This window comes from Taudactylus pleione, unplaced genomic scaffold (assembly GCF_031769625.1).
Source record: "Taudactylus pleione unplaced genomic scaffold, aTauple2 ptg000423l, whole genome shotgun sequence".
Classification (NCBI taxonomy): Eukaryota; Metazoa; Chordata; class Amphibia; order Anura; family Myobatrachidae; genus Taudactylus; species Taudactylus pleione.
In genome coordinates, this window is record NW_028284825.1 from 1,384,117 (window position 1) to 1,409,987 (window position 25,871).

At 42.7% G+C, this 25,871-nt stretch overlaps 1 protein-coding gene across 1 annotated transcript in view; it reads left to right on the forward strand.

The window, feature by feature from the left end:
- Window positions 1–25,871, forward strand: part of LOC148506147 (uncharacterized) — a 162,808-nt gene that overhangs the window by 11,377 nt on the left and 125,560 nt on the right. Inside the window, exons 5-7 of the mRNA XM_088447196.1 lie at window positions 16–87; window positions 303–374; window positions 23,832–23,867. Coding sequence (XP_088303322.1) covers window positions 16–87; window positions 303–374; window positions 23,832–23,867 — 180 coding nt within the window. The remainder of the gene's footprint in view (window positions 1–15; window positions 88–302; window positions 375–23,831; window positions 23,868–25,871) is intronic.

The window sequence follows — 25,871 nt, forward strand, 5'->3', positions numbered from 1 at the left end:
GTTCTTTTTCCACAGCTCAACCGGCTCCTCCACTAACAACACCACCACCACCACCACCAGCCGGGCCCAGTAGCCTTGCGAGTCCGTGTAAGTACAGTACTGTACACTACATTGTTCTCTCTCTTTCTTTCTCTCTCTTTCTCTCTCTCTCTCTTTCTCTCTCTCTCTTTTTCTCTCTCTCTCTCTCTCTCTCTCTCTCTCGTGTGTTTGGTTTGGTGTTATGGAGGCTCTGGTCAAGATTTGTACAGTAGGGGTTTATTTGTTTCCAAATGGTTTTGATGGAAACTGTTCTTTTTCCACAGCTCAACCGGCTCCTCCACTAACAACACCACCACCACCACCACCAGCCGGGCCCAGTAGCCTTGCGAGTCCGCGTAAGTACAGTACTGTACACTATGTTGTTCTCTCTCTCTTTTTCTATCTCTCTCTTTTTCTCTCTCTCTCCCTTTCTCCGGGACAATGCCGACAGTACTGTACTGTACTTACATTACCACAGGTGTGCACAGTCTGTACAGTATGTACAGTAATACATACAACTGGGCATGCACAGTGCTATGAGACTCAATATGCCACAGCGTAGTGTGACTAGCAATGCGCTACAAGGCGTATGGAGCAACAAACTACAGTAGCTGGGCACATCTACATATACAGTATAATGTATTGAGTTTAGTAAGGGTTGGATAAAAATACTGAACTACTGTAGTGAACATTTAAAAAAAATAAAATAAATAAATTCTCAAGGTCTCGAACAGGTGGACAGGAAGTGTAAGCAAGGTGGTTCACCTAACCCTTGCCCACAAGCCTTTTCCTAGAAAGAATTGCATCTGTCATGTATGTGATGTGACGGCAGTGAATTACAGTACTGTATGTGTAGTGAGCCTCCTTGTAGCTCGACTGGTGTATGGAGTGACTCCATTGTGTGTGACTCCCGACACACTGGGCATGCGCATTACTACTACAGTATATGAGCCTCGTTACGCCACAGCTATGGAGCGGCTCCACTGGGCATGCGCCAGAAATCCCATTGCAACCCCTCCACTGGGTATGCCTCAGAGATCCCATTTGTAACCTCTCAGAGCTGGCTGACAGTCACCACAGCACCAACCATGCTGACATTGATGCAAGTTTGCACTTTAAACGCACAGTAAGTTTGTAATACAGAAAAGGAGAAATACCAGCGCTAATATAGGTAATTAAAAATATCAATGGCAGGTGATATCCTCATAAAAAACAATTTATTAAATAATGATCCTAAAAAAACATCATATATATGTACGCAAAACACATATGCATAGTTGATGTTGCCACAAAATATTAAAATGAAAAAATGTTAGAACCAATAGATTAGTCCTTAGTGGATACTCCCTCCAGATTATAACAAAGTCAAATGCTGGATATGAAAAGATGAAGTTTTTATATCCCTTAGGTGAGGTAATTACCGGTTAAGTTCACAAGTTGTCACAGTCTTTGGCAGCATGCAGCGGCCATAATGATAATTTTGCAGGGCTGTGATGGTCCACTGGAAAATGTTGATAGTGCCAAAGTAAACAGGGATGAAAATTCCAAAGCATACGTGGTGCCAGCGGATAGAAGGGGTATCACAGGGTCTGTAAACTCAATGCATTTCGCTGGCTCAAAATACATCCAGCTTCCTCAGGAGTAATACAGAGACCTCTCTCAAACAGAGGGCCTGATTCAGACCCGGTTGCAAGCGCTGAGCACTCACAACCGGGTTGATGGTGGCCCACAGCACATGCACACGACGGAGCCAGCTCCGTCGTGCGCATGCGCGAGACCTGGCTAACAACAGGCAATCTGTCACTCTGGGTCTTGCACCAAAGGGGGGGAGCTGTTGATGTTGAAATCTCTCTGGGACTTGCGGCCATGAGACCCTACCACAAGGGTCTCGTCGCAAGCCCGATGATCATGGCTGCTCGCAATAGCTGTGGGTTGTCACCCACAGGTATGTGAGCGGACAAGAGGCCGATCCAAAAAAAAAAAGCCTGGCCCTGATTCAGAGCAAACACTTTGTCAGAGCGAGCGGCTCTGAATCAGGCCCAGAGGCCACTAGCAGTTACTGAAATCATGAAATCGCTGAAGTGCACAAGTCTGGGACAGCATCGAAATTGACGCAAGTTTGCGCTTTAAATGCACAGTCAGTTTGTAATACAGAGACCTCTCTCTCAAACAGAGCCCACTAGCAGTTACTGAAATCATGAAATCATTGAAGTGCACAAGTCTGGGACAGCATCGAAATTGATGCAAGTTTGTGCTTTAAATGTACAGTCAGTTTGTAATACAGAGAGCTCTCTCTCAAACAGAGGGCCTGATTCAGAGCCGGACGCTCTGACAGAGCGCTCGCTCTGAATCAGGGCCAGCCTTTTGTTTTTTTAGAGTCACCTCCTGGCCACTCGCATAGCTGTGGGTGACCACCCACAGCTATAGTCAAGACCATCGTGACCATCGGGCTTGCGATGAGACCCTTGTGGTAGGGTCTCATTGCCGCAAGCCCCAGAGAGCTTTTGGCTCTAACAGAGCCGAAAGCACTCCCACTGACATCACTCGTGATGTCAGTGGGGCCGCCCCCAAATGTAGGCATTCACATGGGAACGCCTCTGTTTGGGCAGCCACACCCCCGGCCCGCCCACCAAAAGGGGTGTGCTGTCTCTCAGCATCGACAACACGCCCCCTTTGGTACGAGATCCGGAGCGACGGTTTGACCATTGCTATCCGGGTCTCGCGCATGCACACGACAGAGCCGGCTCCATCGTGCGCATGCGCACTGGGCCACCATCGACCAACTTGTGAGCGTGCTGCACTCGCGAGCAGGTCTAAATCAGGCCCAGAGCCCACTAGCAGTTTCTGAAGTTATGAAATTACTATTGTGTACACGTCTAGGACAGCACAGAGTGGCGCAAGTGTGAAAGTTCAACCGCATAGTAATAGAGACAACTGGGCATGTGCAGTGGTGATCTTCCATACTCCATGGCATACTGTAGCAATACATGGCATATGGCTTGGCTCCACTGGGCATGTGCCACAGATTCCATTGTCATTGTAACCCCTATACTGGGCATGCACCAGAGATCCCATTTGTAAACCCTCGGAGCTGGCTGACAGCCACCACAGCGCCAACTGTGTTGACATTGATGCAAGTTAGCGCTTTAAAAGCACAGTCAGTTAGTAATGTAGAGAGCTCTCTTTCAAACAGAGCCCACTACCAGTTACTGAAGTCATGAAATCACTAAAGTGTACAAGTCTGGGACAGCATTGACATTGATGCAAGTTAGCGCTTTAAATGCACAGTCAGTTTGTAATAGAGAGAGCTCTCTCTCAAACACAGCCCACTACCAGTTGCTGCTCATGAGAAATCACTATAGTGTCCAAGTCTGGGACAGCGCCGACATTGACGCAAGTTTGCACTCTAAAGTATGTACTGTAATACAGATGTCCCACTTTCACTGCGTTTGACTCCTGAAGCACTGGGCATGCACAGTGCTGTGATCTTCCATATGCCATGGAATAGCGCTACATGGTGTATGGTTTGGCTCCACTAGGCACGCACCACCATAAATCCCATTGCAAACTCTCCACTAGGCATGCACCAGAGATCCCATTTGTAACCCCATGGAGCTGGCTGACAGCCACCACAGCGCCAACATTGATGTAAGTTAGCACTTTAAACGCACAGTCAGTTTGTAATACAGAAAGCTCTCTCTCAAACAGAGGGCCTGATTCAGACCCGCTCGGCTATGCGCTCGTAAACGGGGCGATAGTGGCCCAGTACGCATGCGCGAGACCCGGATAGCGACGGGCAAACCGTTGCTCCGGGTCTCATACCAAAGGGGGCGTGCTGTCGATGTTGAGTGACAGCACGCCCCTATGGTGGGTGGGCCGGGGGCATGGCTGCCCAGATGGAGGCATTCCCATGGGAACACCTACCATCTGGGGCCAGCCTCACTGACATCACAAGTGATGTCAGTGGGAGTGCTTTTGGCTCTGTTAGAGCTGAAAGCACTCTTGGGCTTGCGGCAATGAGACCTTACCACAAGGATCTCGTCGCAAGCCCGATGGTCGCGATGGTCTTGACCATCGTGACCATCATCTTGGCCGCTCGCTATAGCTGTGGGTGGTCACCCACAACTATGCAAGCGGCCAGGAGGCCGTTCTGAAAAACCAGAGGGCCGGCCCTGATTCAGAGCGAGCGCTCTGTCAGAGCATCCGGCTTTGAATCAGGCCCAGAGCCCACTATCAGTTGCTGCTCATGAGAAATCACTATAGTGTCCAAGTCTGGGACAGCGCTGATATTGACGCAAGTTTGTGCTCTAAAGTATGTACTGTAATACAGACATCCCACTTCCACTGCGTTTGACTCCTGAAGCACTGGGCATGCGCTCACATGTATTGAATACTGAATACTATGAGTGAAAATTTAAAAAATGTATATATATATATATATATATATATATTTTTTTTTTTTTTTCAAGGTCTCTAACCCACGGAACAAGAAGATGGGAGAAGCAGTGAGACTAGGCATTAGACCGCTAGGCCACATGCTTCACCCATTATTATTGTACTGTAGTTCCTAAAGTAATGAAATCACTACAATGTCTAAGTCTGGGACAGTGCCGACAGTACTTACAATGACACAAGTGTGCAATTTCAACCGCACAGTCAGTATGTAATACAGAGCTTAATGATTTCAAACTTTATTAGACATTCTTCTACCGCTTTGTTATACATTCCTGATTCCATGTGGGAAACGCTGTACTACTGTATAGTGCACCGAATCACCGCTTCTGTCATCCAATCATAGGGCAGTGATACAGAACATGCATTGGAAATCAGATGCATGCGCTATGTAGTTTAGGAAAAGTGACACCTGCTGGGCAAAAAGTTGTATTACACATTATGACTTTTTTCCAGTGCTACACTACGCTACATTATGAAACTTTCTGTGTGGCGTGACTCATGGCATGGCATGTGGCACGCCTTGCATGGTGCGCTACATGGCGTGTGGAGCAACAAACTAGCTGGGTACATCTGTAGATGGGTAACCCAGGTTGTCTGACCCAGGTCCCAGTTATAGCATGGGGAGATCAGGATTTCTCTGTGCTTGGAGATTATGTCATCTGCAAGTGCCGGGGGAAGAGTTCCACTACACACAGGTGCAGTGTGAACAGCGCCGACCCTGGAATAACCCAGGTCGCCACCACAGTGTGAAAGAGGTCTTTCCAGGGTCTGACCCAGTTTGGATCCAGGACTTATGTGTAAAATGGGTACTGTATAAGCCATCCCCAGCCTCACTTCCTAAAAGGAAACAATAATGTTCAATTATTTGCTGACATTAAGTTTATATTTCAGATTATTTACCATTAACATATTTGTAGTGTTTACATTTTTTCACAGAGACAATAAATAAACAAACAATGGGGGAAATCTAATTAGGTGCGAGTTGGCTTGTGCAAGCATTTCTCACAGCGAACTCACACTGCGAATTGCAGTTGCAATACAATTCCAAACTCACTTTTTTTTTACAAAATAAAGTTACTATATTGTGTGAACCTCTCTGAGGGTGTGAAAAGGTAGAGAACATTTTTATTTTAAGGTATGGAAGTTTTCAATTAGCTTAACTGGCCCAAAAATTACATGTCATTTTTAGGTGTTAAAAACAAATGGCCTGAGGGTGTGGCCTGGCAGCCATTTGAGGATGACATGTGGCATCAGGGCTCCTGGCCTTTCTGTATTAGACCCTCTATATTCCTCACTTGCCTGGCCCCAGAGACCTTCCCAATGCCCTACCTCATCAGGCACATAGTAGGTAGTAGTGACCGTAGAAGCCGGGGAAATCTCCTGCCTCCCTGCAATTTGCAGCCTACTGCCCTCATTGGAGGCGGGACCTGGATTTTTGCAAGGACCCCGGGAACCTTTGCTGTGACTCCGCGGGTGTCCGCCATGATCCATGGCTCCCCAGCTGCCCGGTATCACTCGGCCATGAAGACCCTGCACTTACCTTGCAGCTGCTCAAACTCCTGCTCTGGATCCTGTGTCCTGTGTCTGGCGGTGCCGATCTCTGGAAACAGTGGATGCCGTCATCTTTAATTTATTCACTGCACTTCAGGCAGCAGCGGTATCGGAGGTGGGGTGAGATCTTGTGTAGCGGCAGTTGCTGGCGGGTCCATGGCCGCTGCTCCATAGATTGGCAGCTGTATCCCTGACATTGCTGTATTCCTGACTGGGCTGCTTCCCTGCCTTGCCTTTAAAAGGATTTTTTCTCCCTCCCCGGGTGGTAGTGGTTAGCCTTAGTGGAGCAGCTGCACTGTCACTTGTCTCCCCTATATTAGGCTACGACTGTTGGCCAAGGAATTAGATTATTTAAAGAGCACTATATTATATATATATTATTTTCTATTACTTATTAGCCCTTTTGGTAGAAGTGGTTTACTAGAGTCCTAACAGCATTTACTTTTGTCACTTGAGCTCCCTCTTGTGGATTATTACTGTAATTATAGGACATATTGAAAGCCTCAGAGCCTTCTCATTGGGATCTGTTTCTCATTCAGGTGCCAGTGAGCTACATTATTTTATTTGTTTTCCACAGCAGAGATGTGACCTCCTTTATGTTGGAATTATGTCCTTTATGTCTCCTATCACCCAAATATACTAATAGCCTAACTCCTACTCAGAAAAGTGATACCACCACTCATGTGAAACTATACATTATTTGCTGAATTTATTTTACAAAACAAAAATAAATACCTCGGCTTTACTATGGGCTCTAAGAAAGTTAAAGTCTAAGGGCCTGATTCAGAGCCGCTCGTAAGCGGCAGCACGCTCGTTCGTCGAACGAGCGAGAAAATGTAAATTCAAGCGGTCGCTCGTAAGTTCGCTCGTAGCTAATCTTCCGCTCCAAAGTCTCCCAACCCCTCCTCTAGCTAATGAACGAGCAAAATTGCGACCGTCCATCTCCAAATTTGGTTGCAGGGAATGCTCGCACAAGTCCAAGCCGGAAGTAAGCCTGTCAGATTTCGATTACCTGCTCGTTCATTCTGCATACATACTTTAATCGTTTCATGCCAATCAATATATTAATTAGCTTAATTGCTCTTCACATGTTTGCAATCCGTTTTTTTTTGCATTTTCAATAAACTTTATTCTTGTCCGTGTGTCATTTTTTCCGCAGAATACGTATGGTTTCAACAATGTTTAACTTTCTAAAAAATACATGTTTGAACCAATGATCTTATTGTTTTCATGTGTTTGTGATAGGCATATTTTAGTTTTTTCATTTCTTTGTTTAAATTACCTTACGAATGTCACTGCATCAAGCCTATCATAACTCACATTATATTTTTTAGGCTGGAGGACACATGACTCATACAATAACCAATAGAATGGTTCCTGTTAATTTACCAACTACATTAGCCAATCAAATTTTTTCTCTGGCCTTTATTAAAACTGTTTGTTGTAAAAAAAAACATTGCCATCATGAGAGCCTCCGCATTTACCAGGCGGGAGCTTTTGGTCCTAACGGAGGTGATGGACCGGCGGATCACCAGCCAGCCTCCCCCATCAGCAACCACCAGCAGCGATCCGCCTATGCGGAGGTTCGCCGTCGCCTGTGCTCCTTCGGCTCACAACGACAGATCGGGCAGCTAGAGCGCAGGTGGTCGGATCTGCGCCGCCGCACATCACGCTTGCTGTCCTGTTTTCGGCAGCGGATAGCTGAAAGTAAGTATTTGTTTGTTTATTTTCCTTTCTTTTTTTGCGGCCCTATCTGCGTGTGCATGTTTTCAGTATAGCCCTGTTGGTACTTTTTGGACAGGCCTGCGTGTGCATGTTTTCAGTATAGCCCTGTTGGTAGTTTTTGGACAGGCCTGCGTGTGCATGTTTTCAGTATAGCCCTGTTGGTAGTTTTTGGACAGGCCTGCGTGTGCATGTTTTCAGTATAGCCCTGTTGGTAGTTTTTGGACGGGCCTGCGTGTGCATGTTTTCAGTATAGCCCTGTTGGTAGTTTTTGGACAGGCCTGCATGTGCATGTTTTCAGTATATCCCTGTTGGTAGTTTTTGGACAGGCCTGCGTGTGCATGTTTTCAATTTTTTAAATGTTAGAACATTTGTGTAGTTGTTAATTTGGGGCCAAACCCCCCCACCCCAAAATAATACTAAACATTTTTCTCAACTCATTTAGGGGCTGAACGCAGAATCCGCCATCGCCGCAGGCACAGACGCCTGGCTCGGCCCCTCAGTCCGACGCAAAGCCCAGCAGCAACTCCCTAACTTTCCCCCAATTCCCCCTCCACCCCTGACCGGCCACTACCTGAGGCCCCTCCCTCTGGAAATTTGAGCCCACATCAAATTTCAGCCTCCACTCCACCCCCCCTTCTCTTTTCTTCACCCTCCCCTCCCCCCCCCGGCGGTTTTCATCACCATCAAGCAGCTCCCAGATCTCCCCTCCGTGGAGCCTACAGCACTGTACCACCTCCGAGGAGGAGGAGGATGGAGGGCCTACAAACCCCCAATTCCCTATGACCGGTAGGTTTCCCAGTTATACATTTTTACATTTGTATTGTTGACATTTTTATTTTGATAGACAATGTATTGGATTTTTACCAATGATACATATCACACATGTCCAAACACCCATACTTGGGTAGTTATTGTTTACCCTAACAAGGGTACTTCTTATTTTTTGTGGTCGCCTTTTTGTGTGTTCATTTGTAATTTAGTATTTCTGCCATCTTTGCATTTGCCAGTACTTTCTTTTTTTCATCACAACTGGATCTTTGTTTACACTATTTTTTGGGGAGGAATTGGTTTTTTAAACTTATAATGTAAGGTTTTTCTTTTTTTCTCTTTTTTTTTTCCAACAGAGGACAAGAGGCGGATGCATTGTATGCAGGAAGGTTTGGCCGCCTTGCGTGGCCACATGATTTCCATGTTAGTGGTCCTTGACCACATGGCGGCGGCCCTTTGGCGATGTTTTTTTTTCCTTGTTTGTTTTTTTCAAATTATTGTTTGTCAATTAAAATTTCATTGTATTTTAACGAGTCTCATTCATTGTCTGAAACAATTACATTGTTTAACCTTCCATATATCCACTATTTGATCATGTTCTTTAAAGTAAGGTAAATTAGATTGTACAAAGCGCTAGGAAGCATGTAAGCTGCCACATTAAACACCTCACCATACCAATAGGTTATTACAAATTCAAACATTTTCTTGTTTTTCTTTGGGTGGGTAATGTAAATTTTTTTAAAAATCAGCTTAGGCCTAGTTTGGCAAACCTACTGAATCAACATAATAGCTTTGATGTTTTTGTTAAGCCACAAAGCATGTTCAAAGACTTAAACATTTCACACATTACAGGATTAGGCATTACGAAAGTTGGACTTTTTGGTGCCAGGTTACAAGTGATTCGAATTTAGTAAAAAACAGTCTTTTTAACGTCAATCAAAAATTTAATACACACCAAACACATACAGAAAGTGAATTGTGACAAGCAATTCACACAGTGAAAAGACACTCCAAAAAAAAAACAACACCAAAAGCAAACAACAAAATAAACAATCAAGAACTGATGAAATAAGTAGCAGGCCAACATAAAGCCACAAATGAGGCGATAAAATAATTTATTCCAAAGTTAGATCCAATGTGGCCACATGTACACAATTTAGTGGAACAGGGAGTAGGCATCGTTTTGTCGAGGTGTGTAAAGGAAGACAAGAAAAGTTAAAAATAAATTAATAATTTAAAAAAGGAACATTACAATGGTACATGCCAACATTGTGTCAATTAAGTAAATGTTTGACAATAATTACCTGAAAAATCTGGCCACCACATCATCGCGTATGGCCCCCCCACATACTGACCTCCGACCAACCTCGGGGGGGCCATCCTCAGGCAAGGCATCCTCTGGCTGCATTGGGACACCACTCCTTATGGCGATGTTATGAAAGATCCCACACAGGACCACAATTTTTGAAACCATAGCCGGCAAATACATGAGTTCGCCACCATAGCGGTGGAGGCATCTGAATCGGCCTTTTAAAAGGCCGATACAGCGCTCCACCACCTGCCTGGTGGCTGTAAGTGCGGAATTATACTCACTTTGTGGCCCTGGTGTGGGAGCCAAATAAGGAGTGAGCAGCCAGGGCGTGCAAGGGTAGCCACTGTCTCCTGTGAAAAAACAAATACAACAATCAGGATCACTGTGTATCAAGCTTTGCATTGGTTTCAAATAAAGGTCTCCACTTACCCAGAAGCCACGCATCACCAGCTTGTAGGTTGTCTAATTTATGCTAAATCCCTGATTGCCGGATGACGAATAAGTCATGTGCACTCCCGGGTAATTTTGCATTCAGGGACAGGATCTGGAGGGAGGCATCACATACCACCATTACTTTCAGTGAGTTATAGTGCTTGCAGTTCCTAAAAATTGCCTCCAGCCGTGCTGGAGGCTGAAGTGGTATGTGAGTACCATCCACAACCCCTATGATGTGTGGGAAGCCAGCTATTTGGTGAAAATTCGCCTTCACCACACTAAGGGAAGCCATATCCAATGGCATTTTAATAAAATGATGGAGGTGCTTGAAAAGGGCCTCCATCACTGCCCTCAGGATCCTTGAAAAGGAGGATTGGGAGATTCCGGCCACTATTCCCACCGTGGTTTGAAAGAATCCTGAGGCACAGAAATGTAACACCGCCATTAATTGTGTAAGTGGTGGTATTGCTGTAGGACTGTCAATTTGCCGCTCCAGATCACTCTCTATTAATGAGAGAGTGTCTATGATGATTTGTGGAGGAAGATGGTATCGTCTTAAAACCTCATCATCGGGCATTCCAAAAAGGGTGACACATGTTCTATATATCTGGGGCCTTGCACGCCTACGCTGCCTATGCCTGGGACGAGGTTGAGGTTGGTCGGGTTCCTAAAGCATGGCCAAAATAATACAACCAACATCAACCTGAAATGGTAAGCCAGGTAATTAATGTTTGTTGAAAATGTAAAATCAAAAATATACTTATCTTTGCCGCAAAATCCAAAGATGCTTACATGCCGGGGTATTGTCATGAGTGCAACAACCTACATTTCCAATTTAGAAATTCGAGTTAGAATTTTTGGGGGACAGATTGGAATCTTAAAAATTTGGCAAATGCATTAAAAGATAGGGGGGAGCACACATTATTTTGAAAATGCACCCTACATTGAGTGGCCAAACAAGAATGCCCAAATTAAATACTAAAAAAAACATTAGTGCGCTAAATAGTTCTCTTTTTTACATGGGGAATAAGGAAACATTAGTGCGCTAAATAGTTTGCTTTTTTACATGGGGAATAAGGAAACATTAGTGACCTAAATAGTTTGCTTTTTTACATGGGGAATAAGGAAACATTAGTGCGCTAAATAGTTTGCTTTTTTACATGGGGAATAAGGAAACATTAGTGCGCTAAATAGTTCGCTTTTTTACATGGGGAATAAGGAAACATTAGTGCGCTAAATAGTTCGCTTTTTTACATGGGGAATAAGGAAACATTAGTGCGCTAAATAGTTCACTTTTTTTAGGGAAAAACAAAGGAAATATATTTGGCTAAACATTACGCTATATTTAGTGTTAATAAATGATTGATAAAATTAGAAATAAAACATTACTGGTCAAAACATATGCGAAGACCAACACATCAAATTTGGAAAATCATGAAAAAAGAAAAACTTACTGAAATTCGACAAATAAGTCACAGTCCAAAAACTTCAATGGGGCCCAGCCAAAATAACTGTTAAAAAATTATAAAACAAAATAAAAAAATAAGAACATTTGGTTTGTAGATGCCTTATTTTTTCAAGGAGTTGTAAAAAATACTTACTCAAAAAATAACCAACAAAGAAAATAACCGCAAGAAAAAAAAGCCAACGGAAAATCCAAATAAAAAAACAAGAAACAACTACAACCAACAATCCGCCTCAATCCACTAATCCCGCCAACAATTCACTACTACACATGAAACCTCCAACAATCATCACCCGCCACCTCGACTCGAGTCGCCAAAAGCCATAAATAGTCTTTATTTTCCCGCTCAAATTAAGGACGGATCATAGGAGCGCACAATCAATGATGCGGACGAATAATAAGGACGCATGTATAAATACGTCACGGAAATTCACAAACGGTCTGCTGTAGTTCAAGTTGTTGTGCTCAAAATGGCTACAGACCAGCAAAACAATGGCCAAGAGGCACCCGGTAAGTATTTGTCTCTTTTGGTTTAAAGGATTATTTAGAACCCGAATTTAGAGAAAGATTGACATCTAAATTTAAACAATGTTTTTGAAAAAAGGTGTTGAGAATGCCATGGAAGAGGCTGCTGGGCCGAGTAGGCCAACAAAAGAAACCCAAAAAAAAAGACAGCCACAATTCACAAGAAAGGAGATGGAGGTTTTGGTACAAATGTGTTTTGACACCCTGCCACAGGCAGATCGGAATATGGGTGCAAGCCAGAAGTGGAAAATGTGGGCGGAGATAGCCAGTGCTGTCAATAGGGTGGGTGAGTTTTAACATCTACCCCGGGATGTCAAACGCCAGTACGTAAAAACTACATTTTCAAAAAAAGTGGTTACAGGGCCAAATACTGCAGGAATAATGCAAACTTTTTCACCCACAGATGGACCGATTATAAATATCAGCTGAAACGAAAACTGGCAGAGAGGGCTAGGCATGCAAGGGGGACAGGTGGGGGTCCCACCCCTGTGTCATTGGAGCTTAATGACTTGGAAGAGCTGGCACAGGGGTGTGTGCAGTATGAGGAGGTGTTTGGCATGTCCAACATGGATACGGACATGCCAGACTTTGCGGCTCCTCATGTTGTCCCAGGTAAATGTTGTTATGTTACCAACTCTGAATGTGTTTGTGACAATATGTAGATTCTAATGTTCCTCTTTTCTCATTTTTCTCATAGAGACACAGGCGGATGAGTCTGCTCCAGAGGGGAGCCTTGGCCGCAGAATTTCTGCTGGCTCTGCAGGGGAGGAAGCAGTAGATCCGGCTGGGGACCCTGCAGAAGCCAGTCCAGGGCAATCCCCCTCGCAGGCAGTGGCCCTCCTCATGGATCTCAATTTTAAATTGGATCACCACACGGAGATTCTGCTGAGGATGGACGCCAGTCTGCTATGGGTGGCAGAGGCCATGGAGCAAAATGCTGCGGCCAATGTGACCATTGGTCAGGCCCTGGTGGAAAATACCAGGTCCAACATCCGAATTGCCAATGCCCTGGAGCAGCTCGTTCGCCAGCACATGGTGGAGCAGCCCTCCCTTCCTGCCGGAACATCAGGATCCTCCACCTCTGGCACAACAACAGCCATCCCTCCAAATGTGCCTAGCCCTCTGCCTAGTCCAGAGGCCCCAACATCTGCCTCTGGACAGGCCAGCCAAAGGACATCCCGGACCCGGTCAGGCTCCCACCCTACCCCAGCTAAACGGGGCAAAAAGCGATGACAGCACTGGCTAATTTTCCCACAATCCTTCTGTGCTTGCCCCATATTCCTTAAGGGCCAAAACTTCCCTCTCCTTTCTTGTGAATTGTTTTTAATGTGTGTTATTTTATTTTGCCAAATGCCACTATTGTTGTTTTTTTTTGGGGGGGGGTCAAAATTTTTGACGTTAGCCAGAACTGCAAACTGGCAAATGCACATGAAAATATAAAAATGTGTGTAAAAAATAAAAACATTTCAATATCTGCTCCATTGTATTGTGACATTATTCTAAAAATTGTTTTTAGGTAATCCTGGCCCCAAAAAAAAAAAAAAAACATTAATTTTAATTCAGATTCAAAAGGGTTAAAAACCATTTAGGAGTTTAAAGGAACACTTTGCCAAAACAAATTGGATGCGAAATTTCCGTGACCATTAAAAATGTTGCTAAAACACAAACATGATGACAATATTGTTGCAATAACACAAAACCAAAATTAAAAATCCAAAAATAAAAAAAACAAAGAAAAAATGGTGCGCTAATTGATTGTCTAATCCAGAAATTAGCAGCTGAGTATTTCACCTGCGTACGGTTTTGTGCTACAAAAAAAAAAAAAGTTGCTAAACACATTACAAGCAAGTTTTCAATTCTAAGTTGATTGCTTTTCTGGCAAGAAATGATAAATCGATGAAACATCGAAGAGGCACGGGAAAGAGGACGAGACCATCGACATTGTGGTAGAGTATACCAGACCACGAGCTGTGCGAGCAGTTTGAACGGAAAGTGGATCAGACAGTGACGTATGACTTGTTCCGATCACATTTGCCGTTCGCATTAGATAATTTAGGGACACCCACAAAATGCCTCGACACGCCTGCGTTTTCCCATCTCCACCCCCGTCACTGCCCAAAAACGGCCTGTTCTGTCAATCACATTTGACATGTCACTTCCTGTTCGCTATTCGACGAACGACTAAAAAAAAGCTTGCAATCAGCCGTACGCACATGCGCAGTGTAACACCGGCGCATGCGTGGTTTCACAACATCGGAACGCTATGAGCGTACTGCCGCTTACGAGCGGCTCTGAATGAGGGCCTAAATCTGTCTCCAAGGTCACCTTTTTCAAGCCATCTCCTCAGCCTGCTAAAATTACAAGACCTGGGGTAATGATCTTTCAAAAAGATACATCTGCCCCTCCATCTAGTGTGACCTCTTCTCCTACCCATGCTGACTCTGCTCGGAGCTCTCCTAATGACTGTGATACCCTCACAGTTTGCACCATGAAACAGCTTCTATCACAATTTAAGGAGGACATAGCGGCGGAGTTCTGTGCCACTCTTTAAGCCTGTCAGCACTCCATTGATGAGCTTGGTGGGAGGACCGATAATCTTGAAACTAAAATGGAGGAGGTAATTTGGGTCGCACAACGACCTTATAGTTCTTCATGAGTTTCTGCAAGTTGAAGCAACTCTTCATGATAAGGTTGAGGACTTGGAAGACAGATCATGATGTAATAATATTAAATTGAGAGGAGTCCCGAAACTATTTCAAACAGTAGTCTTCATAACTATGTGATGGTATTTTTCAGAAGCTTCTACCTAATGTCCAGTTGGCTGACCTTTTCATTGATTTCATGCATCAGTTTCCAAAGGCCAGAAATGTACCAGAGGGGGTTCCTAGAGATGTGCTATTGAGGATGCAGTACTTTCACATTAAAGAAGCATTGTTGAAAACTGCTAGACCTTCAGAGGAGTTGGCTGATATCCTTAATGGCCTACAGGTTTTCAGTGATTTATCCCAAGTGACACTGGGTAAACGTCGCTCTCTTTATCTGTAATATCCTGTCTTAGCCAGAGGCTCAACAAGCTATATAGTAATCCCTTTTTTGAGCACTAATACCCTGAGAACATCTCCACAATTAATTTTTGGTGTTTCTTAAAAGCAGTTGTGAGAGGTTTGGCAATTCAGACTGCAGCTAGACTCAAGAGGGATTATAACCAGCACTATGCTCAAGCGGAAATTTAAGCTGCTAGGTTGGAGGAGGCTCATAAAGCTGATCCTAGTCCCGAAACTATTTCAAACAGTAGTCTTCATAACTATGTGATGGTATTTTTCAGAAGCTTCTACCTAATGTCCAGTTGGCTGACCTTTTCATTGATTTCATGCATCAGTTTCCAAAGGCCAGAAATGTACCAGAGGGGGTTCCTAGAGATGTGCTATTGAGGATGCAGTACTTTCACATTAAAGAAGCATTGTTGAAAACTGCTAGACCTTCAGAGGAGTTGGCTGATATCCTTAATGGCCTACAGGTTTTCAGTGATTTATCCCAAGTGACACTGGGTAAACGTCGCTCTCTTTATCCGATTACAAGTGCCCTCAGGAAAGCCAATGCTTTGTATCACTGGGGTTTTCCTACCAAGCTATTAGTGTCTCATGATGGCTTCACTGTTTCGTTTACAAACCTGGATGAGGGGTGGGAAGCTCTCTCTAGGTGAAACATTGTTGGAACTTCTTCTGGTTCAACACCTGACCATGGTCTTCAGCGGGACTGGTCAACAGCGGGCTCTCAGTCATAAGTATCATTGTTGCTCCAACTGTTTATGTTTGCTGCTCTACATTTAAAATGAATGTTTTCCTTTTCTTTTTATTTAAGTGTTTAGTGTGTTTAAGTTTGTTTTGAGCAGCTTTAATAGTTCTGCCTCACATGTTTTACTTCTGGCATTGGTAGGCTATGATGTTAGGCCTTCTTCATGTGTTCTTGATGCCATTCTCACTTAAATTGTATATGTTGTACTATGTTCTATGTTGCCCAGTCGCTAGGTTTCTTCATTTTGCAGGGTACATTACACCTATACCACTTAGTTTATGGCTGGCCTAGTGTCTAAGTTATTACACTATTCTATCGTTTATTGTTAAGAACAACACAGGTGATGGGGGACTGGCCTCTACCCCCTGCTAACTTTCTCTTAAGGGTCGTCACCTTATGGCGATGCTTTCTGGCCCCAGGTGGGGTCATTTCAGTTTTTCTTTTTTCAGTTTCCTTTCTAAGTTACCTTTGTACCCCTTTGTTTGTCTTTACCTTGTCAGGTTTGCATCACAAATGTTGACCCTTCTTGTATTGGTCTGTGTAAACTGCCCTTTTATCTTCTATCATGGTTAACATTATATCAATTAATTGATATATGAGGATTGAATTCCCCTCAGAAGAGACAGCTAGCTTTAAATCAGTATCCATAGACTTAAAGCCCATATTGTTGCAGTTTAAGAAACCCATTTTCAACAGTCAGCCCCACCATTATTTAGTAATGCTAGATTTCCTTATTGTTTTATGGCCAATGGACCTACTAAGAAAGCAGGGGTGGCCTTTCTTATCTCTCAGCAATATTCATTCTCATTGATATCACAACATGCAGGTCCTGAGGGGAGATATTTAATTTTAGTGGGACCCAATACTAGGCAGCTGTCCTTTTGTGGGAAGTTTTGCTCGATACTTCAAAAACATTTCAGAAGAGCAGTGTTGATCCTTGGAGATTTTAATATGGTCTTAGACCCTATGATGAATAGGTCTTGTTCGAGTGTTTCTCGTTCAGGTCATCCCTAAGAATTTGCTAAAGGTTTTTGCCAGTTGTTAGCAGAGTATTATCTGTTTGACATGTGGAGAACTAAGCACCACACAGAACGTGCCTTTCCTTTTATTCACATGTCCATAGATCCTACTCTAGGATTGATTTAACACTATCAGATAAGTGGACTGTCTTCCATTAGTAAAATTGATATACTCCCTATGACGTGGTCGGATCACTTCTCTCTCTTTTGATTTGGGATATAGGTGTTAGGAGGTTTGTCCCGGGCCCCTGGAGGTTAAGTAACTATATCCTGTCTTAGCCAGAGGCTCAACAAGCTATATAGTAATCCCTTTTTTGAGCACTAATACCCTGAGAACATCTCCACAATTAATTTTTGGTGTTTCTTAAAAGCAGTTGTGAGAGGTTTGGCAATTCAGACTGCAGCTAGACTCAAGAGGGATTATAACCAGCACTATGCTCAAGCGGAAATTTAAGCTGCTAGGTTGGAGGAGGCTCATAAAGCTGATCCTTCTAAAAATAATAGTATTTAAACAGTTTCTCAGAGCTCAGGAGAAGGTAAATGTTTTCTCTCTTCAGGAGGTGCTGCACAATATAGCACTGCTTAATCAGAAGTTTTACATTTTTGGTAACCATGCTAGTCGTTTGCTGGCTGTAAGTTACAAGGTTGGCAGGAGAGAGCGAGTACAGCAAGTCTATACCTCTCATGGAGCAAAGGTTTCTGACCTAGTTGAGATTGCTAATGCTTTTGCTGCTTACTACTCATAACTGAACAACCTTAAAGATGACCCTAGCACTCCTCAGCCAACTAAGGTTAATATCAAAAACTTTTTAAATGACCTTTCTCTTCCTTCTTTAGACTCAGAGGCCTGTCTGTCCCTTAGCTCTCCTTGGTCAATGGAAGAGGTTGAGGTGGCTATAAATTCTTTGCCATCTGACAAGGTGCATAGTCCAGATGGATATCCTTCTCATTTTTATAAAACTTTTAAAACTGATCTAACTCCAGTGTTGCTGTCAGGATTTAATGAAGCCACCGTAACAGTTCCCGAAGGAGATGTTAAAGAGGCAAATAGTAGCTATCCTTAAACCAGATAAAGACCCTACTTCTATGCACAATTATCGCCCTATTGCTTTGTTAAATACTGATGTTAAAATATTTGCAAAATTAGTAGCTAAATCTTTGTGTCATCTTTTACCTACTATTATTAAGTCTGACCAGGTTGGGTTTGTAATGGGCAGACAAGCCCTGGACAATACGCATCAGGTTCTCAACATTATAGAATATTATGATTCCATTCAAGAACCATTATTAATCTTGTCTTTAGATGCCGAAAAGCCATTTTACAGGTTGCATTGGGGGTATTTACATACTGTTTACAATGTTTTGGCTTTAGGAATAGAATAGTTAACTCCATTTTGGCTCTATATACCTTCCCATCTACTAAGGTTAACGACCGTCTTTCCTCAAGATTTGAAATTACCAATGGCACTCGTCAGGGGTGTCCCCTTCTATCTTTCATTTTTGCATTGGCAAATAAGCCTCTGGCTGAAAAGATAAAGGCTCTGGAATCTATATGTGGCCCTACCTTTGGAGACTTCTCACGTAAGATCAGTTTATTTGCTGATGACATATTATTATGTTTGCTCCATCTGGAAGTGTCCCTTCCTAAACTGCACTCTGTTTTAGATGAGTATGCAGCAGTCTAGTTTTATAAGTTAAACACTAATAAGACTGAAGCCCTTTCCTTTAATATACCGGCGGAGATCTTAGGAAGATTAAAGGAGATATATAAATACGCTTGGAAGTCCAGATCACTTACATATTTAGAAATTAATTTGGCTAGAGACTGTGACATCATTTATTGCAATTATGGCCTTTTATTGCAGGCTTTGGAGAGTCTGACTAAGGAGTAAATGATGCATGAGGTGTCTTGGTTGGGCTGGATTGCTGCTGCTAAAATGGTACTTCTTCCCAAAGTCATGTATCTTTTCCGTACCATACCTAGACCCCTTCCTAAGCCTGTTTGTAACAAATTTTATCAGATTCTTATAAGGTGCATTTGGAATGGGAATAAACCTAAAATAGCGAGGAGTACTATTTCCCTCCTTAAACTTTTAGGGGAGTAGACTTTCCAGATCTTGAAAAATACCACTCAGCCTGCCTACTTAGCCAAGTCAGGGACTGGTTTGAACTTGATTTGCCCAAACCTTGGGTAGTCATTGAAAGAGAGTTTATGCGTCCTTTTCCTCTCCCTGATCTGTTTTGGCTGCCTCCTTCTGCAGTTCGGTCTTTGCAAGGCAGTTCAAACTACATCAGATTGGCATAAATTGGTTTCCTCTAGTGAGGAGATATTTGAATCTGCTCCAGCTTTGTCCATAAGAACAGTAGCTAATTTGATCCCCGATTTGCAATTAGGATTCTGGACTAGAGGTGGTCTTTCCTCCCTGGGTAATATCTTCATAGAGAATGATTTAGCATCTTTCTTGTACCTTCAAATGCACTATGGTCTTATGAAGCAGGAGTTTTAGAAGTATCTACAACTGCGACACTGGTTGCAGAGTTGCCTACTCTCGCCTCTTAAGAAACCGTCCTTTCCCATGTTATTACTAGCTCATTTACGATCTTCTAATCATAAAGGGGGCATTTCTTGGTGGTATCAACATCAGATATTGCATAGTAAAAGGGGGAAATTGCCATTCCAGATTAAGTGGGAGGGGGACCTAGCCAGGGTCCTTTTCGAAGAAGAGTGGGATATTATCTTCCACTCTTGTTTTACACTATTTAAGTGCATTAATCATTTGAAAATGTATTATAAACTGCTTCAGAGAGCAAACTTTACCCTGGAGCAGCAACACAAAATCTGGCCCTCCGTCTCTCAGTATTGCTGGAGAAATTGTGGATGTGTGAGAGATATTCTTCAGTTTTTCTGGTCATGCCCATTGCTTTGGACAGCAGTATTTCTAATGATTAGCAAAGTGGTAGGGATGTGTATTACTGTAGAACCCCTGACTGCTCTATTTCATTTCTAAACTGGAAAGTTGTCCCATGGACATAGATATATCATGGGTCACATTTTGGTAGCCAACAAGGCCTCTATCGCCCAGATGTGGAAGACAACCTCTATACCCAGCATTGCAATTATTGGGACTAAAGTCCAAAAACATTTTCTATTCGAAACAATGAACTTTAAATATTCCTCCTCTACTATGTCCATTCATATGAAATGGTTCAGATGGGGAGAATAAAGAGAAGAACAGAGACACTCTACTATATATAGTGCTCCTGTGGATATTACTGACCTTTGTTCCCCTCAATCAGAATCTTGATGGGTTAGATCACTGCTAGACCTTGTCTCTGTTTATTTTATCATTTCAATGTAATGTTTTTGTATATTTTTGATATTATTGAATATGCAAAATGCCTGGCTTTGTACCCCCATTTCTGCATATTAATTATTATTAAAAAGGCCTCAAATTACCCCCAAATTAACTTTTTCTTTAGTTTAGGCACCCCAAATTTAATTAAAGTTTTATAACATAAAAAATAATAGATTTTTATCATGTTATGAAATGCTTTTGAAAATATTTTAAGTGGTCTCAAATGATAACAAAATCTTCTTTTTTCTTAATCTTTCGTTTAATTCATTCGAGATTAAAAAAAAAAAGTCTGCTTTTTATCATTTGTTTCATTTAAAAAAAAATGCACACATCACTCATTTGACACTGTACTTGTGTTCTATATGATTCTGGTTACAAAGTTGTCACTTTTTTGGAGTCCAGCATGGTTTCTCCACTTTTTTATGCCTTTCTCCAACGTACAAATAGAAAGAATGGTGGTCGCTCAAATCAGCTTAATGATATTGCCCAGGTGCTTGTAAAGGGCGGGGTTTACACTGAACCAGAGAAAAAAAGGGATATTCCCTTCAGCACACTGCAGCAATATTGGCAAAAATACTCAAATCCTATATGATAATAGAAATTCAGAGGTAGTAGTTGCATATATTTGCAAATATATGATTAAGCGCTAGGCCAATGTCAAGGCTCCTCTATACTGGTGTCCCTAACATTAAGGGGTTCGCGTCCGAGGCACAAGGCGCCTCAAAAGAATCCAGCCAAGGACCATTCCCAGGGCATCACACGAAAAATGGAAGAAAGGTGATAGTGAAGTGTAAAGTATAGATGTGTAAAAGATAATCAATAAGTGCTAATATAATAAGAAATAATTAAAATTACATAAATAATAAACAAACAAATAGAAAAGTGAAGAAAAAGTATTTATGTGAATTAAGTGGTGATGCCAGGTCGGTGACCTGCGATTGCGCTATAGACTCTGGGCACACTCTAGTGCCCAGAGTCTATAACTTTGGCGCTGGCAGTGCACAGCTCAGTGCGCTGCTGGGTGCCGAACAGGGAGGAGGGGGCCAGGACGGAGACTGCACACGGGCCCCATCTTCACTAGAAATGCCCCTGGAACTTGGGCTAGAGAAATTTAAGTAGAACATTATTTGAGAAAGCATAGGTTGTTGTATAGGTGTCTAAAGCAGAAGTATTCAACCCATACTTGCCTACTTTAATTAGCTCCTCTCCGGGAGAAGCCCAGAGAAGAAATGCAGCTGACAGCTCTGGGGTTGGGGCCAGGGTCTCCATCTCATTAAGCCGCATCCCTGTTGTGGCAAAATGGTGGGATTCGTGGGTCTGTGATGAGGGGGCAGGACTAAAGACATAATTGGCATAATTTTCATCCCGCCCCTCTGTGCTGTACTGCAATTTCCCCGTATTGTCTCCCCATTCTGCCCACTTCACTAGGAAGTGGGCGGGATGCAGAAGATCCACTGCGGGAGACTGCTCAAACAATCGTGAGCCTTCTGCAACTTCCAAGAGAGTAGGCAAGGAAGTTTCAACCTGTGACTCTAAACCATTTGGGAAACTACAAGTCAGGGCATGCTCAGACTTCTAGTTCCAAAACACCTGGAAAGATGCAGTTTGTCAAGCCCGGTGTAAAGTTTGATGCAAACTGGTGAACTCTACCTAATGTACAAAGAATCTCAGAATATTATATTGCACATGCAGTGGTAAACATGTTTGGCGGTAATAAAGTTTGCAGAAGCTTCGTTAGAGCATATGTGCATGTAATTTATCACTCATAAGGGGAGATGCATCAAACTTTCTAAAGCACAGATGAAAAAGATGCCCAACCAATTAACTTCTAGCTATCATATTATAGAATGTACTTGATAATTATTAGCTAGAAGATGATTAGTTGCTACTTCTCCACTTGTTCACTTTGGAAGGCGTGATATTTCTCCCTCATAGTTACATACTCTCCCAGAATGTCAGTGAGACTACCAGATTATTGGGATATCATCTACTTCTCCCTGAAGACAGCTCACTGGTTTGCAAAGTGGATGGGTAAGAGTTATAATGATACAAATTGTGTCAATAAGCACCATGCTACCTTAGTGAGGTGTGATGAAACAATTTACAGCATTAGATGCCTTGCCCCACTCACTTAATGGTGCAATTCTCATAATCCCTACCTGCTTCTCGGGCACTGTCCCATTGTCCTACCCACGGCCCGCAGTGTTCCACGGGGAGGGGGGGAGGGTAAATTTTGAGAGGTCTCTCTCTCACCTGCTGCTCTGCTGAAACGCACAAACAAAGTCTCGATGCCCCACTCCCAAGTGCCAGGAGGTATGATAATCAGGCCCCAACCAGATTATCTTCTCATACCTTCCCCCAGATGAATGGTATGAACACTGGTACGTATGTCTTATAGCAGCTGTCTTAGACAGATAAGGGTGTAGATAGTGTGCTGAGACCCCTCCCTCTCCATTATAAATGATCCTCCCCTTAGCAAAGTAACTATGTTAATCCTATATAAACAAAGTGGAAAACATTTTACAGGATACATCTAAATAAAATGCTACTGTATTTATAGCAATAAGAACAAAATGTATCAAGTCAAAAGTTATTAATGAATTGTCAGCTTTAAATAAATACTGAACACCAAACACTTTAACCAAAAAACTGTATGTATAGGCACCTTGCTGAGCAATTCCAGCAGACCTGTCCATAGATGGCATTAATTAATGTGACACACTTAAGACCCATCTACAGCAACCTATATTGTAATAGAAACATGGGCCCAGATTTATCAACAAGTGACATTCTTGTTATCACTCGTTCCTAATCTTAACTGGTGCTCCACCCAATCAGCTCCTAACTTTCATATTTCAAACACATGACAGCTAGGAGCTGATTTTTTTGGAGCACTATTTAAGATTAGAAATGAGTTATAACAAGAATATCACTCGTTGATAAATCTGGGTCCATTTTTTAATTTCAATATAAGTTGTTGCAGATGGCACAAAACAAAGGCAGGTACCAGATATTAATTAAATGGACTGATTGCACTATAAACTCAGCACTTAATGTTCCCAATGTTTCTTTGCTCTCTCATATGGGGGCCGGTTCTGAGTTGGACTAATCTCTGTGCACAGATGCAAACTGCAAGTATTTGCATACAGAGCGTGCGCAGAGGCGAACCGCCACATAAGCGCTATGGGTTCTGGCATTAGCATAAGGTAGCAAATCAGGTTTCCGCCTGGCCCACAACACAGCTGCTTTGCGTGCACCTCAGAATCAGCTCCATGATGACTATTACAGTTAAAATATCAGCGATACAGTTTGCGGTGATTACTAGAATGAATACCTATAGGTTGATTAATGTTTTTGCTATAGAAATTACTGACAATTTTAATTTGTTAGAATCCATTTTGTTACAGATGCGCAGGTATGGCCCTGTGAGCTCGGATATGCAGGTAACGTGAATCCCCAACACACTATTAGACCATAATAACAACTGATTCTGTTTCTGTAATATGTAAAAATCTGTTTATACTGTATGCTAAACACAGTGTCAGACTAGAGCATAATGGACCTGCAATGGCAGGGGCCCATGAGGTAATGTGTGGCACCCCTGGAGAGGAGGGTCTAGCTGACGAAGGTGTTTGAGGCCAACCAGCAGAGTGGCATTGCCAGCCATTGGAAAAGCCTCTATTATACAGCATACATTACTCACACATTGCCATAACCTCCAACCAATCACAGTTATAGATTATTTGGTGTAATTACATCCCAAAATATTTGAATGTAATAATAACAATACTTACATGATACTGCATAATAACAAAAACACGTACCTAATATTCTGTAAAAGCAAGATCACATAACATCAGTAATACTGTATCTCCCTTTGGGGGAGATGTATCAAACCTTGTAGAGAGAAGTATCAATCATTCAATCAATCTATCACCATTTAAATGTAATTATTCAAATACAGCCTTTAAAATGACAGTTACTTTATCTACATCCACTTTATCGCTGTCCAAAGTTTGATACATCTCCCCCTATGCTTTGAGTGCACAGTACAGTAGCCTCATGTAATCCTCCTGCAGTTATTCTACATACCTGTACTTTGCTGGAAAAATCCTGACATGTCTGAACTATCTTCTACCAACATAATTTCAGTAGTTACAGTACATCTGAGACATTGTCACATCACCCAGGATAAGACAGATCTCCTAGGATCCCATACTCATATTCCTGCAGGGGGCAGCACTGCCTGGGGTGGCTGAACCTCCATTTTCTTCAGAATCTTCCAGACAGCACAATCCAATTCACATTAGTTAGATATGCCTAACACCCAGGTGCACATTCAACTGTACTGTACAATCACTGTTAGGGGTAAATTTACTAAGCTTCGAGTTTGTGTGAGTTTGCAATCTCACATGAGTTTAGGCATTTTTTTCATCATGCAACTTTACTAAAGACAAACTCGAGTGAGTTTGGAAGTGAGTTCTCTTTTTTCACTGTTAAAACTCATGTGAGATTGCAAACTCGAAAAAACTCACCATCGGCCAAAATAGGAAGTACTTTACATGAAAAAGAAGGAACTCGCAAATTTACTAAGAATCGAGTTTCCGATCTCGTGTGAGATTGTAGTAAAGTCACTGTGAAATAGAAGTTTCAAATAGACCACCTCCTGAGCTGCGAGTTTGGCAGAAACATACACAGATCAGTGTGATTTGTGTGTGGTTCTGCCTGTATACCTAATATAAAGTGTTTTTATTTTTAAAAAAATTACATAGGGTCCCCCCCCAAAGCATAACCAGCCCCGGACTTGCAAGCCAGTCCTGGTTCCTAAAATTATGGGGAACAAAATGAATGGCGTTCCACTGTAATTTAAGAACCAGCACCAGGCAGCAGGGCCAGACCTGGTTTTAAATATATGGAGAAAAAAATGGTGTGAGGTCCCCCGTATATTTAAAACCAGCTCCAGACCCTTTCTAGTGGGGGACTGATGCCACAGCCAGGGGAGCCCTTTCACTGGGCCCCCCAGCCACAGCATCAGCACTGAACGCTAGTCAGCAAAGACCAGGGGTACCTGGGGAGTTGGGGACCCCTCCAATAAAGTGGTCCCCCTTTTCTAGGCTGATAGTCCGGGGCTATCTCCGGCACCCTAGGGCGGTGGGTGGCGGGTTGATAGTGTTAGTGTGTAGTGTAAAATAAATGGTTAAATATTGTCTTTAGTTGTGGAACTACACGTACCTGCAAGTCTCCCCCACATGCTGGTATTTGGAGAACCACAAATACCAGCATGCGGGGCATTACGGGCCCGCTGGTACTTGTAGTTTCACAACCAAAGCAATACGAAAAAAAACACAACATACACCGTGAAAGTAACATTTTATTATAACATACATACTGGTTTTAACAAGCAAGACATAAAAAGTGCTGATTATTAATGTAATGAATTAAAGCAT